The following is a 16171-nucleotide window of genomic DNA, read 5'->3' on the forward strand; positions in this document are numbered from 1 at the left end:
CTAAATTGGATTTGATTTTCTGCAAAGGGTTATTCATTACTCTTCCGAAAAGCTCAGATTTGTTAATCCGAGCCTCCGTTTTACTTACCTGACCCTGATCTTTCTCCAGCCAGGAACAAGCACACCAGCACTAGCTGGTGTCTCGTTTCCTGATTCGATAGATTGACAGCAGCAGGAGCCAATGGCTGCAATGCTATCAAATCTAATGATGCGGCACCAAGTCCTGCATTCCGTGTAAATGGAAAGATGACTCGGAAGCACGCCTGCATGGGTGTCCACCAAGGAGAGCGCTTCTCCAACGTGGACTCTCGATGCAGGGAGGGAGCCACCAGCGCCGCTGAGGGATCCCAAAACAGGTGGATAGGGCCACTCTGTGCAAAATAAACTGCACAGTGGAGGTAAGTATGCCATGTTTGTTTTTAAAACAAGTGTTTACAACCCCTTTAAGCATACAGATTATAGCTGCTTGAAGACTATCACCTCATCTAAGATGTGGAATGTTGAAGAGCTTTTAGTGTTTCCTTTGGCCTATTGGTTGCTTCCATTACTAATGCCCTCCTTATCCAATCAGTTTTGATGAGCAAACTTCTCTAGACAGAAGGGCAGCAGTTTTATTGTCCCTTAGTTTAAAAAAAAAAAGGGAGAGAAAATATTCAGCATCTGGGATTATTTGTGTCTTTAATCAAGCTACAACTTGCATGTTTTGATAGCACCAGGAAAAACAATGAGCGGTTTTAGCTACATTTTAAAAATCTGGGGCTTTAAGAAACCACTGTTTTTTGAGATTGTAGGACACAACTGGATAATCAACTATTATAGTCTATAGTATAGACCCGTTTTTAATCAAATACAAAAAGGTCAAAACATTGCAAAGTAAAAATCAAAGGGATTAATACTTGCATAAAAAAGTCAATTTATATGGGAGTGTACATAAAGCTAATGCAGAGCCCTAGTTTTTTTTTCAAGCAGAAATTTAATTTTCAAAATAACCTGGACAGCAATTAGCAGATCTCTCGTCTTACAAAAGGCAAGGTTCATATGGGCAGAAGAAACCCATCCTTTTCTGACAGGAAGGAGGCAGCCCAAAAACTGAATGTGTGTGTTGTGATAGGGACCACTTTATATGAACTATTTAAATTTCAGGGATCGAAAGAAATCAAACTATTATTTGGCCCACTAAAGTATTGCATATAAATCCACCCTCAAGCTTTATAACTCAAAATGTGTTTTCAAAATGTTTCAAGCATCTAGGAGACAACTTCACATTTAACCACAAATAAAAGTGCAGTAAGCATTCAAGTACAGTCTTGTATGGAGTTCAAGATTTTCAGGAACATGTGCATGTCATCTTTTGGCTCTTCTTGGGTCTCTTCCATTACTTATGGTGGCAACTGCTGGTTGTGTTGAAGCAGCTGATGGAGTCCCTGTGTGCGGATTTCCAGGCCCACGTTCATTTACACGGCCACCAGTGATATGATTGGGAAAAGAATTATTGCATCCTGGTAAAAACAGTGAGCCATTACCTGAAATGAAAGGAAAGTTTTTCCAGCATGAGACCCCATTCGTTATATACCCCCCCCCCACACTACTTTCAATTGACTGAGCTGTATGGCGGACCCCAAAAAAACAAAGTAGAATTACAGACAAAATGTATTTTTCTCATTTTGAATAGAGTAAGAGGGTTGCAATTCTAAATATTTTTTTCCAGCTTTGTCCGATTGGAGACATTTCCCTTCACTTCCTGTACCATAGCCAAATAACAAGTGAGGAAATTCCTGCAAATTAAAAGAATCTCTTCAGGACCCCCAGGTCACCAGAATTAGTGTCCCCAATTGGAAGATTCCCCTCTTACTTTTCTAGGAAGAACCCAAAATAATAAAAATTGTATTTTATTTTACTTTCATTGACAATAGTAAACAGAATAGCGAGGGTGAATCACTCAAATAGGGGCAGAGACAGCAATAAAAACTGACAGGTGTTTCAATCCATCTCCACTCTATCCAAAACTAAGGAAAAAAGTTTTGCCCTTAGTTGTACTTTAGCCACCACTGCCATTTTCAGCCAACATACTTTATCCTACCTGTGTTTTGTGGAATGTGATTACCTTGATCTCCATGCACCTGAAGAAAACAAAATTAGACCCATTAACATTCTGTATAAAATGAATGCCTTAAAAAATGTCAAGCCTAATTACATGGACATTTGCAGTAGCATAACGTGGATCCTAAAACAGTTTAGGTTCACATGCCCCTGCCACACTGCATGGCCAGGATGGTGACTGCAGAGAGAGTTCAGACAATTGCACTAGCAATATTTATAGATTTCTGGTCTTTCCAAGGGAACCTAATTCTCAACTATATAAAAGATGAAGTCATCAGAACTCCAAGATCTTGATTTCAACAACGAAAAAAAAAAATCAGTATGCATGCCTGCCTTAGTTCTACAAAGCACCATCAGTGTAATCACTGCAAGCACCTTGTTGAAACTGGACAAGCACTGTAAAATGTGCAGCTCAAAACAAGACTTAGTATGTTTTTAAACCATGTTGCAAGTTTACCTGGGTTAAGCCAATGAATGGTCCACTTTCAAGTCGCCATCATTTAGTAATATTGTATCTATTTTGCCTTGTGTACACGGTTGTAAATTCCAACAGAAAAAGTCTAATTGGATTATATTATCGGAAAATCCAATCGTGTATGGGCTCTGACTTTTTCCGTCGGAAATTCAGACGGAAAAAATTTGAGAGCAGGACCAAAAAAAAAAAAAAAAAAAATAGCGAGACCAAGGCTATTGGCTACTAGCCTCAATGTAGTCCCGTTGTAATGATCGAATGGATTTTCCGACAACTTTGTCCAACCGTGTGTATGCAACACCAGTTTAGGACAAAATCTGTAGGAAAAAATCCGTGTGTACAAGGCATTAAATGTTCACTGAACACAATATTTCCAACATAGGGAAAAAACAAAAGACAAAAAAACACTTACATTCTTGATTTGATTTGTCTTTGGTGGTGGCTGGCCACCAATGTCTGGATTTGGGTCACTGAAGTTTGGCAACTCTGAATATACCATACAAAATCTAAAAAGGAAAAAAAAAAAAAATAGATGGATTAAAAAAATTTAACAAAGATGATCTGCCACCTCAAAATGTAGTTTACAGCCACAGAGGCAAGAGGAAACCAAGCTTTAAGGCTATAAAGCCTAGCACATGCATGGCTTTTTAAATTTCTAAAAAAACACATTAAAAAATATGACTGGCAGAATTTCAATGCAGTAAACGGCCAAAATGAGAAACTCACCATTGTTCTTTAAACATTAGTCAAAAACATTATGCAATTTACAAAATGCAAAAGAGGCTGTTCAGTGTGCAAAGAATTGTCACTTTGGAGCCTAACTCCAGCTTTCTGTCCAAAATAGTTCAAACTACTACCTTCACTAACAGATGTGCCTGTTGTGCTGTCAGAGCTGTATAAGCTACATACAGTATACAGAGCAGTGTTCAGACAGCAGGATGGGTACTTCCTATATCGCTCGCAGAACAAAACCGAGTCAGTCTGAGCACTGCCCAGCCATTCAGAAAAAGTGCTTTATTTTCTGAACACAATGTTTCTTCTGATTGGCAGAGGTGGAGAGGCATGCAAGCTTAAGGCCCCTTTCACACTGACGTCCCGTTCAGGCCCGCCTGTCAGTTTTTCAGGCGGACCTGAACGGGTGCTCCATAGAGCTCTATGGAGCGTCGGATGTCAGTGGTGACAAGTCCGCTAACATCCGACCCGCTCCGATCCGAAAAAGTGTAACGGAGGAAAAAGCTATTTTTCCATCCGTCTGCGGATCGGATCGGGTGACGACGGGCACTGCGGTCCGTCGTCATCCGATCTCCCATAGGGGAGAGCGGCGCTGTGACAGGTCCGTCCCTGCACAGTGTGCAGAGACCGACCTGTCATCTCCCTGCTCAGCGGGGATCGGCGGAGTGATCCCCCGCTGAGCAAACGGATATCCACGGGGCGGATCAGAACTGATCCGCCCCATGTGAAAGAACCCCAAGTCACATTCTCTACTTCAGCCAATTAGAGAAAGCTTTATTCTCATTCAGAAAATACAAGGCTTCCTGTGAATGGCTGAGACTGACTGCTTTTGTTCCAGGAATGGAAAGAGAAGCCCCCACCCTGCTGCCAAAACATAGCACCATATACTGTTATGTTGCTGGTGCTACATACAGTTTATATCAGGTGACCCTCCAGCTGTTGTGAAACTACAAGTCCCATGAGGAATTGCAAGGCTGACAGTTACAAGCATGACGGGACTTGTAGTTTTACAACAGCTGGAGGGCCACCAGTTTGAGACCCCTGGTTTATATAGTGCGTACAGCAGGCATATTGTTTAGTAAAAAGGTAATATTCCAAAGTGAGCTTTCACTTTGCTGACTGAACAGTAAAAATGCACACCATGTATTCAGTTTTTTTTTTTTTAAAACAATGGAGTACAGATTTGACGACAATTGTAAAGTTTAAACTGTAAATGTAATATCTTCTATACATTGATAGTAGCCATCATTTTAATATCTAGCAAGACTTGCTATAGGAAGCATTTGCTTACAATCGAATTATCAAAAAATAAAAATGTAACTGAACTTGGGCTTTAAGGGCATGGAAGGGTTACCTATCAATTACCTGTTACCTAGAAAATCATGATGGGAAATCTCCCTCGTGGCAAAATAGGCATCAATATCTTAAAGCAGACCTTCAGTCATTTTTTCATCTTTCCATCTATTAAATCTTCTGCCCTTGTAGTTTTAACTTTGGATAGTGAAACTTTCTGCCAGTAATTATCTTTTACAGCCCACTTCCTGTTTCTTGTCTGGTAAAAAGCCTAGGACATCATGCACAGTTGTCTAACTCATGAGCGTTTGCCAGGAAGGGAGGGTGTGTGAGTCATAAAGTGGGCCAATGAGAGCTGCAGGGCTGGAGGTGTATGTAAATCCAGGAGGTGAACAGGCAGCAGCTTCAGCTGCCATTAAAATGGATGCAGCCAGACTCAGTGGAGCACGATTTCTGCAGCATATCTGGCAAGTACAGAATCACGGTGTATATATATATATATATATATATATATATATATATATAATACACACACAGGTCCTTCTCAAAAAATTAGCATATTGTGATAAAGTTCATTATTTTCTGTAATGTACTGATAAACATTAGACTTTCATATATTTTAGATTCATTACACACAACTGAAGTAGTTCAAGCCTTTTCTTGTTTTAATATTGATGATTTTGGCATACAGCTCATGAAAACCCCAAATTCCTATCTCAAAAAATTAGCATATCATGAAAAGTTTCTCTAAACAAGCTATTAACCTAATCATCTGAATCAACTAATTAACTCTAAACACCTGCAAAAGATTCCTGAGGCTTTTAAAAACTCCCAGCCTGGTTCATTACTCAAAACCGCAATCATGGGTAAGACTGCCGACCTGACTGCTGTCCAGAAGGCCATCATTGACACCCTCAAGCAAGAGGGTAAGACACAGAAAGAAATTTCTGAACGAATAGGCTGTTCCCAGAGTGCTGTATCAAGGCACCTCAGTGGGAAGTCTGTGGGAAGGAAAAAGTGTGGCAGAAAACGCTGCACAACGAGAAGAGGTGACCGGACCCTGAAGAAGATTGTGGAGAAGGACTGATTCCAGACCTTGGAGGACCTGCGGAAGCAGTGGACTGAGTCTGGAGTAGAAACATCCAGAGCCACCGTGAACAGGCGTGTGCAGGAAATGGGCTACAGGTGCCGCATTCCCCAGGTCAAGCCACTTTTGAACCAGAAACAGCGGCAGAAGCGCCTGACCTGGGCTACAGAGAAGCAGCACTGGACTGTTGCTCAGTGGTCCAAAGTACTTTTTTCGTATGAAAGCAAATTTTGCATGTCATTCGGAAATCAAGGTGCCAGAGTCTGGAGGAAGACTGGGGAGAGGGAAATGCCAAAATGCCTGAGGTCCAGTGTCAAGTACCCACAGTCAGTGATGGTCTGGGGTGCCATGTCAGCTGCTGGTGTTGGTCCTCTGTGTTTTATCAAGGGCAGGGTCAATGCAGCTAGCTATCAGGAGATTTTGGAGCACTTCATGCTTCCATCTGCTGAAAAGCTTTATGGAGATGAAGATTTAATTTTTCAGCACGACCTGGCACCTGCTCACAGTGCCAAAACCACTGGTAAATGGTTTACTGACCATGGTATTACTGTGCTCAATTGGCCTGCCAACTCTCCTGACCTGAACCCCATAGAGAATCTGTGGGATATTGGGAAGAGAAAGTTGAGAGACGCAAGACCCAACACTCTGGATGAGCTTAAGGCCGCTATCGAAGCATCCTGGGCCTCCATAACACCTCAGCAGTGCCACAGGCTGGTTGCCTCCATGCCACGCCGCATTGAAGCAGTCATTTCTGCAAAAGGATTCCCGACCAAGTATTGAGTGCATAACTGAACATAATTATTTGAAGGTTGACTTTTTTTGTATTAAAAACACTTTTCTTTTATTGGTCGGATGAAATATGCTAATTTTTTGAGATAGGATTTTTGGGTTTTCAGGAGCTGTATGCCAAAATCATCAATATTAAAACAAGAAAAGGCTTGAACTACTTCAGTTGTGTGTAATGAATCTAAAATATATGAAAGTCTAATGTTTATCAGTACATTACAGAAAATAATGAACTTTATCACAATATGCTAATTTTTTGAGAAGGACCTGTGTATATATATATATATATAAAATATGCAAAGTGGTTGGAGGGAAGCTTCAGAATGGCAAAGAGGTTTTGATTACAAATTATGTGAGCAGACTGCAGTCCCTCTGAAGCTTCAAAACACTACTCACTATTGTTTGCTGCCAGTGGGAATACATTTTTCCACGCTGGGCCCTATCCCTTCTACAACTTTATCAACAACTTAGGCTGTAATGTGCAAATACCTTTCCACTACTGTGAAAAATGCACAAAAATTCTAAACATAGGAGACTGAGTGGGGACTGTGCCAAAAACAGGACTGTTTCACTTTGTGCACATTTCAGAAACATGGCACAACTTCTAGGGCAAGAATTATCCTTAGAGGATGTAGGACCAATCTTGCCTTTTGAAGAATCTAATTTTTATATGCTGGTTGGGCTGTACTATGGTTTGAAAAACAGAAACCCAAGCTTAATTTAAAATCATTGGCAGGATACAGGTCACATGACTCAACCCTGAACACATGGTTTGGGATTTAAAAAATATGGCCACACCCCTATCCACAGGTATGTTACACGTCTGGTAGCCAGGCCATCCAAATCAAGACTGCAGGGACTACGTGTGTAGAAGCAGTCACTGTAAATCTAGTGTTTCCATCTCAGGTGTTCATTGAAAAGAACATGGGCTAGAAAAAGTATTCAATATGTATATGTGGAGATCAAAACTTAACTTGGCCCATTGTTTTCTGACTTGATAAATTGTGTTTTATTTGAATACGATCCTTCCTCAGTGTTTAAGAAAAAGCAACTATGTATACAAGACTGGAAATAAAAATGTACATACACACATTCTCCATAATATGAAAAACTTAGCATGCACATCACTTAGGTTTAGGTAAAGTATCTGAACTTTGCAAAGTGATTGAACAAGGACAGGCCTAGCATGACATTTGTTACCTTTTCACAGCCCTAGAGGGGGGTCCCTCCGATCAGGGTAGTGTGTGGAAGCTCGCATTGCGGCTGCCTGCACCGTACCTGGCCTGTGAATAAATAGAGGACTTCAATTTTTCAAAATGTCAGTCCTTTAACATTACGTCATAACAATACGGTGCATTATACAAACGTGTGCAAAACAAAAATTCACACACAAAAGAAAGTCTAGATGCCACCTAAAATAAATGTTTTGAATGCAGGGAAAAACGACATCTACTTCCTACTGAAAAAACTGCCATCCTTGACAAAGCACATGCATGCGAAATGCTGTGAATGTGTATGTTTTTTTTCTTGCGTTACCATTACTCCGGGGTTCTTATCCACAGTAGCCCAGAGCAATCCTCCATGTATTCCACCCACAGACCCACATGATATTTTAGATTTAGCGCTCAGTACTCAAATGTTTTTAATCTACTTCCCTTTTCAAGCACAATGACACTGTGGTATGCAAACTGGACACGCTAAATTCTATGGAAAAGAACTAGAAATCCAAAGACACTGTGTTCAAGCTGAATTAGGTTTCAAATTGAACTTCAGGCAGATATAAAAGACACAGATTAAAGTATGTGAAGGCATATCCCCAAAAGTACATTGAAATAAATATTCATGTTTTAACAAATGCATCTACTTATCCTGAAAACGTATTTCTCGTTCCTTCATCAGGGCTTCCTTTAGGTGTATTTCCATATAGTAGTGGATGTGTGTGACTATTCCATGGCTGGGTATGCAAGGACACCACAATTATTTAGGTACCATGCGTTCCAGAAATTATATTTCTGCGGTCTATGGTAGCACCGACTGGAACCACTTTTCTTTTGTCCAACAGATGCTAGAATAAAGACTGACTGTTCTCTAGCCAATCACAGCTGCAGCTAGAACCATGGTGGAACACAAAAGAAACCTCCGGCACAGATGATACACACAAGGATAGAACATTAGCTGGTCAGGGGGGCATGACAAACAGATTTTGGTAGATACACACTGTATGCTTCTTCCATTGAGAATTGCACACAGACACAAACTCGCAACAGACCTGCTTCTGTGCTTAGTGTGGTCAGAATGAAAGCTTAGAAAGGGAACTGGCCTGATCACCGGGTATTTCTATAAAAATGAAGCCATAAAAACATGAAGGCTACATTTTCATAACACTACAGTAAAGAATATATACCTATATATTTCATATTTTTGTAACACTTTAACGCAGCTATACAGTCAATAAATCATTAAGGGCTGCTTCACACCAGAGTCGTGCTACAATGCATGGCTGCTGATGTGTGTCGGGTTCTCTTTTTATTTAACTTTGACGTGTCAAAATTGCATTTTATTAATCTTTATGGCAAACCGCACATCGTGATGTGGTGTAGTGCATCATAAAACAAAAATAGTCCTACTATACCACCGCCACAGCAGGGTGTCATGAGTAAGACAAGTTTCATGGGCAAGGCTGTGCAGCTCCACACACCTGGTGTGAATAAGTTCTAGATGTATTTTCAAACATAAGCAATGTTAGTACATGAATGAACGCCATTAGCCTCTTGCAGTCTATTCTACAGCAGAGCTCTTAGGAGAGAGACGCAACACAAGAAGCCAATTAGGTGTGCAGCAGTGCAAGGAGCTTGCAGATAGAAAAAAAGCAGATTTGACAGCATGGCCATCTCATCGGTCTACTACTTTTCACTTCACGGTCCAGTCACAGAGTGGAAAGGAGACCTTAATGTGTTACTAAACCCACAACAGTAAAATCCGTCTGTATATGCAGTAAAGCACGATTGTTAAACTCGCTGCGGAACCCAAAAGGTTCTCTGCATTGTGTATAAAGACAAGGCAAAGTGAAGCGGCTCCTTGTGCAATAGTTTTATGAAGTGATTAAACGACAACTAAAAATAGGATGCACTCACAAAAGGAGTGTATAAATCAGAGCATTCCTGTGGATAACTGCGGCAAACATATGGAAAGTAATCCTCCGGACAGTGGGAGAGCAGGGACTGAAGAGAGAAGGGATCCAGCTTGTAGCAGCAGGCAAACTACACACAAACTGCTCCTTCCGGCCAGAGAGTCCTAATCCTCGGTGGGGCTGGTCCTGCCTTCACTATGACAACGCGTTTCAGAGAGTGTGACCTCCTTCAGGTTTGCCTACTGTTCTCCCAGAGGTCTTTGTGTATTTTGTTGGTATTATGTACAGATTTTATATGTAAGAAACCTTTGCGGAATATATCAAAAATATATACGATATATATATATATATATATATATTAGGGGTGCGCATCTTCACTGGTCTCACGATTAGATTACGATTGGCAATGCATCACGATTACTGACATGCTCCCACTTCAGCTTGGGCCTCCTAGGAGGCCCTTCCTCTCTGCAATCTTCTGGGACACATCACAGGTCCCAGAAGATTGCCCGGCTGTGGGACAGGTGAATGTGATTATTAAAAGTCAGCATCTACACTTTCTAGCTGCTGACTTTTAAAAAACAAAAAAAATGTGTGGAACTACGATTTACTGAGTGCACTAATCTGGTGCACTACAGGAATTCACACACACCCGGCTGCTGGGAGGTCAGGGGGGGGATTATAATCCAAATCCACAACTGACAAACAGCCCTGTGAAGTTCCCTGTACTGTCTCTGATGACATTTACCCGGCCCCCCTCGTTTGTACCTTCCAGCACACTAGGAGTTAACAGTGGAATGTGCAAACGAGGGGGGGGGGGGGGGGGTCGGGTAAATGTCATCACAGAGCACGTGTAGGAGCCGGTGTGTGTAGAGTACAAACATACTTGTACTCTACATACTTCTGCTAAAAATTACCTGTGTGGTGATATAAATGCAATTATAATCTATTAAGTGCCCACTGCTGTATGTGCATTCTAAAATATATGCAGCTTTTCATACCTTGTTTCTTATGCCGCGTACACACGATCAAACAATCGGGTGGAAAAGTCCGGCAAACTCAAGTCCGCCGGACAACCACCCCCCGTATGTAGCCTCCGGCATACTTTTTTGACCCGAAAGTACGGCGGACTTAGAAAGTAGTTTTGCACTCCAATCTTCCCGTCGGACTCGCATTTCGGCGGACAATCCGGCCGTGCGTATGCCAGTCCGCCGTACTTTTGAAATGAACGGACTTTCCCGGCGGGTCTCCAGGTAGGCGGGGCCCGCGAAAGGAGACGTCGCTGGCCCCGCCACCTTGTATGGACTTAAAGGGGAACCCCAACGCTGAAAATCAGACCCTTGTCCGAGCACGCTACCCAGCCGGCCAGGAAAGAGGGGGGGACGAGCGAGCGCCCCCCCTCCTGAGCCGTACGAGGCCGCGTGCCCTCAACATGCACCTTGTCCCCATGTTGAGGACAAGGGCCTCTTCCCGACAACCCTGGCCTTTGGTTGTCGGGGTCTGAGGGCGGGGGGCTTATCGGAATCCGGCCCCCCACCCTATGTGAATGAGTATGGGGTACAATGTACCCCTACCCATTCACCTGTGAAAAAAAGTAAAAAAAAAAAAAAACACAGGGTAAAAATAGTTTATTGCACAGCTCCGGGGGTCTTCCGTCTTCGGGGGTCTTCTCGCCGGATTCCTTCGCTATCTTCTGCTAGCTCTTTTGCTAGCGGAGGAGCCCGGCTTTCTTCTTCACCGCCGCCCTCTTCTTCCGACTTCGGGGGTCTTGTCCCCCTCTTCGGTTTGAAAACAGAAGGCGACGACAGAAGACCGGGCCACTGCCTGTAAAAGAGCTATAAGAAGGCGCGGTGGCCCGGCAGAAGAACCGAAGAGGGGGACAAGACCCCCGAAGTCGGAAGAAGAGGCCGGCGGCGAGGAAGAAAGCCGAGCTCCTCCGCTAGTAAAAGAGCTAGAAGAAGATAGCGGAGGAGTCTGGCAAGAAGACCCCCGAAGACGGAAGACCCCCGGAGCTGTGCAATAAACTATTTTTACCCTGTGTTTTTTTGTACTTTTTTTCACAGGTGAATGGGTAGGGGTACATTGTACCCCATACTCATTCACATAGGGTGGGGGGCCGGTATCCGGGGCCCCCTTATTAAAGGGGGCTCCCGGATTCTGATAAGCCCCCCGCAGACCCCGACAACCAACAGCCAGGGTTGTCGGGAAGAGGCCCTTGTCCTCAACATGGGGACAAGGTGCTTTGGGGTGGGGGGGTGCGCGGCCCCCCCTTCCCCAAGGCACCCCCCATGTTGAGGGCACGTGGCCTGGTACGGCTCAGGAGGGGGGGCACTCGCTCGTCCCACTTTCCTGGCCGGCCGGGTAGCGTGCTTGGACAAGGGTCTGATGTGGACCTGGGGAGAACCCCCACGCAGATTTTTTTCGCCGTTGGGGTTCCCTTTTAAATCCATACCAGGTGGCGGGGCCAGAGACGTCTCCTTCGCAGGCCCCGCCTACCTGGAGACCCGCTCGAAATGAGCGGACTTTCCTCCGCGTGTGTGGGTGAGTCCGTTCATTTCAAAAGTAGGGCGGATAGTACGCCGTATTAGTCCGCTAAAAAAGTGCCGTGTGTGGGCAAGTAGCCCGTTCAGAAAGACAGACAGTCTGGTGGGAAGTCCGCCAGACTAAGTCCGTCGGATAGTCCGCTACGTGTGTACGCGGCATTAGTGTGTGTGTGTGTAACTGTATAAGCCGCTCATGTGACTGCTCTCCTCGTTCTGGCCCGCCGCTCTCTTGTCTCTCAGGCTCACGTCTCTCGTCAGGTCAGTAGGAGTTCTCAGCCCCGCCCGACTGTAGCTATCAGATTAGAAGAGAGGCAGGCGGGGCTCACGTCAGGAGAGACATGAGAGGAGAGGGGCTGGCCGGACTGAGCAGTCGCATGAGCGGTGTTATACAGTTATATACACGCTATAGAAGCGAGGTTTAAAAGCTGCATATATTTAAAAAAAAACAAAAAAACAGAGGTGACCACTTAATTGATGATCATTGTATTTATAAGCAGGTATTTTGATAAAAACGCTCGGTTTGCTCATCCGGGAGGGGCAAGTCGGGATGACGTCAGACAGATTTTTCGGGTCACATGCATCGATGTTGCATCGGGGACGCCTGAATCGCGATGCATCGATTAAATTCCCCACCCCTAATATATATGGATATAATAAGCTTACAAAAAAAATTAAAAGATAAAACGTGGTTAGTAACATTTCAAATTAATCTTATGGACTCCATGTCTGAAAATAAGTTTACATACACGTGACCATCAAGGGATTTTTTTTTGTTATAATGTGCAAATAGTAAAAATCCTTGTAAAAGATGGCGAGCATATTATAGGATAAGTTTAATACAAATAGAGGGAAGGGACTTTGATGGTATATGTGTAGCCTATATTTGGAGCTATCCCCACTACACCATACACATAAGGGACAATTCTTGTCAAATACCACCCCTTTTCACCACATGATTGGTGCAACTGCAACATGTGAAAATAAACCATCAGTCCAATATAGTGAAACGAGGGGTGTTGAGAATGTATGGGTCAATACGAGACTGGAGGGGAACATATGCATCAGGGGTCAGATGGTACTAATCTCCAGTTCCTTTTTTAATCCTCCTGGACTCATGGAGTTTAAAGTGGGTATCCAGAAGGTTTCTGACATAATTGGGAGAATCTGACCTTCTAAAAGGCATATGGAAATGGCTTTAATACCAAACCGCTCTAGGCCGTTGGTAGACTCGTGATGGTGCATGCTAAAATGACAGCACACTGGTTATACCCTCAATGAACCTCCTGGGATAGCCCCACATACAGAATACACTTATACCATCAGAGTCCCTTCCCTCCATTTAAACCTGTCCTATAATGATATGCAAAACATATTTTACAAGGATTTTTAATATCTGCACAATATACTGTGAAGGTGAAATCTAATCTAACAAAAAAACTACGAAAAAAAATAAATAAAAAACTTTACAATCACATGTGTGTAAACATTTTCAAACATGGAGTCCATCTCTTTTTTGCAATGTTATTCTAGCCGTCCATATACATAGAACATCTTGTATATATTTTGATATTAAAAAAATAAGATTTTTTTAATATATTTTCATATAGCAAGCAAAAGTTTCTTACATATAAAATCTATACATAATACCAAGTAAATACACACGTGCATAGAATGATTTTTAAACCTATATTTTTTAGGTTTAATAATTACATTTAGGTTCCGATATCCTATATTAGGACCTACTGCGTAGGGATGGGCGAACGGTTCAACCTGAGCACAAGTTCAGCGAACAACGAACATTATGCTGTGTTCACTGAAAATCCAAAAGCTGCGGAACCCTGTTAAAGTCTATGGGACACTAACATGAAAAACCAAAAATGCTCATTTTAAAAAGGCGTATATGCAAGTTAGTCATAAAAAGTGTTTGGGGACCCGGGTCCTGCCCCAGGGGACATCAATGCAAAAAAAGTTTTAAAAACTTCCGTTTTGTCGAGAGCAGTGATTTTAAGAATGCTTAAAGTGAAACAAAAATGAAATATTCCTTTAACTATCATGCTTGAGGGGTGTCTATAGTATGCCTGTAAAGTGGCACAGTTTTCCCGCGTTTAGAACAGTACCACAGCAAAAAAAAAAAAATTTTAAATTGCGTAGGGGTCCCCCCAGAATCCAAACCAGGCCCTTTAGGGCTGGTATGGATTTTAAGGGGAACTTAAAGGGGGTTCACTGTCATGTGAATTGAAGCCCACCCCCCCCCCCATAGTTAGAATCACTCCCTAGGACACACGCAACCGCTTCCTTGCCCCCTAGTGGTTAAACCCTGCCCTGCCAGTGTAATTTACACAGTAATCAGTGCATTTCTATAGCACTGATCGCTGTATGGTTCCCAAAATAGTATCATAAAACTATTCCCCATTTTGTAGATGCTATCACTTTTGCGCAAACCAATATACACTTAGAGATTTTTTTTTACCAATACCATATAGAATACATATCGGCCTAAACTCAGGACTTTATATATTTTTGGGCGTTACAGCAAAAAGTAAAAAATATTGCTTTTCTTCTTCAAAATGTCACTTTGTAGCACAAAAAAAATAAAATAAAAAAGTTGATCAAATACCACCAAAAGAAAGCGTTGTGTGGAGGGGGTCAATTTTGTTTGGGCGCAACGTCGCACGACCGTGTAACTGTCAGTTAAAGTGACGCAGTGCCGAATCACAAAAAGTGCTCTGGTCAGGAAGGAGGTAAAATCTTTCGGGGCTGAAGCGGTTAAAAATCACTGCTCTCGAAAAAAAACTGACATTTTTAAAAATATTTTGCATTGATACATGTCCCCTGGGACAGGACCCGGGTACCCAAACACTTTATGGCAATAACTTGCATATAAGCCTTTAAAATTATCACTTGATTTTACATGTTAGTGTCCTATAGACTGTTTATTACTGTGTAGTCAGAAGTCAGCCACCCAATGGTTAAGGGGACTATGTAATGAAAATGGTTTTTGATATCTACTGCTTGTTGAATCATGCCTGTTAGTCCATTGATGGATGCCGTTGAGTTAATAATCCCAGGGCCACCCACACCATAATAAAAAGGACCTCTGGGAGAGCAGTGGGCAGACCTGAAGGAGGCCATGTTCTCTGAAACGCACTGTCATAGAAACCACCACAGCGTCTCTTGTCTGCTGGCACGTAGAGCAACACGATGTTGCTCTACGTGCCAGCTGACAAGAGATGGCCAAAATGAGAACCATGATTTTTTTTTGCTTAGATGATTATCATGATTCTCGCGGAGCAATATATTTTACAAAAAAAAAAATTTGGCTAACTTTACGGTTTTGTTTTTTTAAATTCATTAAAGTTTATTTTTCTTAAAAGACCACTGCACAAATGCAGTGTGACACAATATTGCAACAACCACCATTTTATTCTCTAGGGCAGGGGTCTCAAAGTACTGGCCCGTGGATCAGGTTACAAACAGCCCACAGGCAGGGACTACCCTAGGTGGGTGGCAGTGGCCAGGAGTTTTCACTGTCCTCTCCCCTGCGTGCTGCTGCAGCCCAGAGCAGAGTGGAGGGAGGATCCGCCCATCGACCCTGTCCACCTGTTTTGTCGAGAAATGCCCCCATCGAATATTTTCCGGGTTGAAGGGCGCATGCGCCGTAAGCATTACAACAGTTTATTTTACCAGCAGCTGTTGTGAGGCAAGACGGCGCAGGCACACAATAGCCGACAGGATTTTTCTTTTGTCAGATTGTGCCAAACGCCGCCCCTAAGTGCCCATAAATCCGCCCGCAAGAAATGTAGAAATCCACCCATCACAAAGTTTTATTTTGCAGCACTGGACATGCAATTACGCCCCAAAGTGCCCATAAATCCACCAATGTGTAGAAAACCACCCCTCATGGACATGAACTCGCCGGGGAGCGCAGGGCACAATCTGACAAAAAAAATAAAATTCTGTTGGCTATTGTGCGCCTGCGCCCTCTCAACAGCTGATGGTAAAATCAACTGTTATGATGTTATGTACAG

The 16171-nt window shown here is 42.9% G+C and overlaps 1 protein-coding gene across 2 annotated transcripts in view; it reads right to left on the reverse strand.

Annotated features, from left to right (window-relative positions):
- Positions 1–661: 661 nt before the first annotated feature.
- Positions 662–16171, reverse strand: part of NABP1 (nucleic acid binding protein 1) — a 35613-nt gene continuing 20103 nt past the window's right edge. Inside the window, exons 4-6 of one of the 2 annotated variants that reach the window (XM_077448745.1) lie at positions 2985–3078; positions 2081–2120; positions 662–1523 (exon numbers count right to left, since the gene is read on the reverse strand). In XM_077448745.1, coding sequence (XP_077304871.1) covers positions 1345–1523; positions 2081–2120; positions 2985–3078 — 313 coding nt within the window. In that variant the 3' untranslated portion in view covers positions 662–1344. The remainder of the gene's footprint in view (positions 1524–2080; positions 2121–2984; positions 3079–16171) is intronic. The other variant, XM_077448746.1, reaches the window with a different exon arrangement.

This window comes from Lithobates pipiens, unplaced genomic scaffold, assembly GCF_037356315.1.
Source record: "Lithobates pipiens isolate NorthernLeopardFrog02 unplaced genomic scaffold, aLitPip1_a1.2 Scaffold_22, whole genome shotgun sequence".
Classification (NCBI taxonomy): domain Eukaryota; kingdom Metazoa; phylum Chordata; class Amphibia; order Anura; family Ranidae; genus Lithobates; species Lithobates pipiens.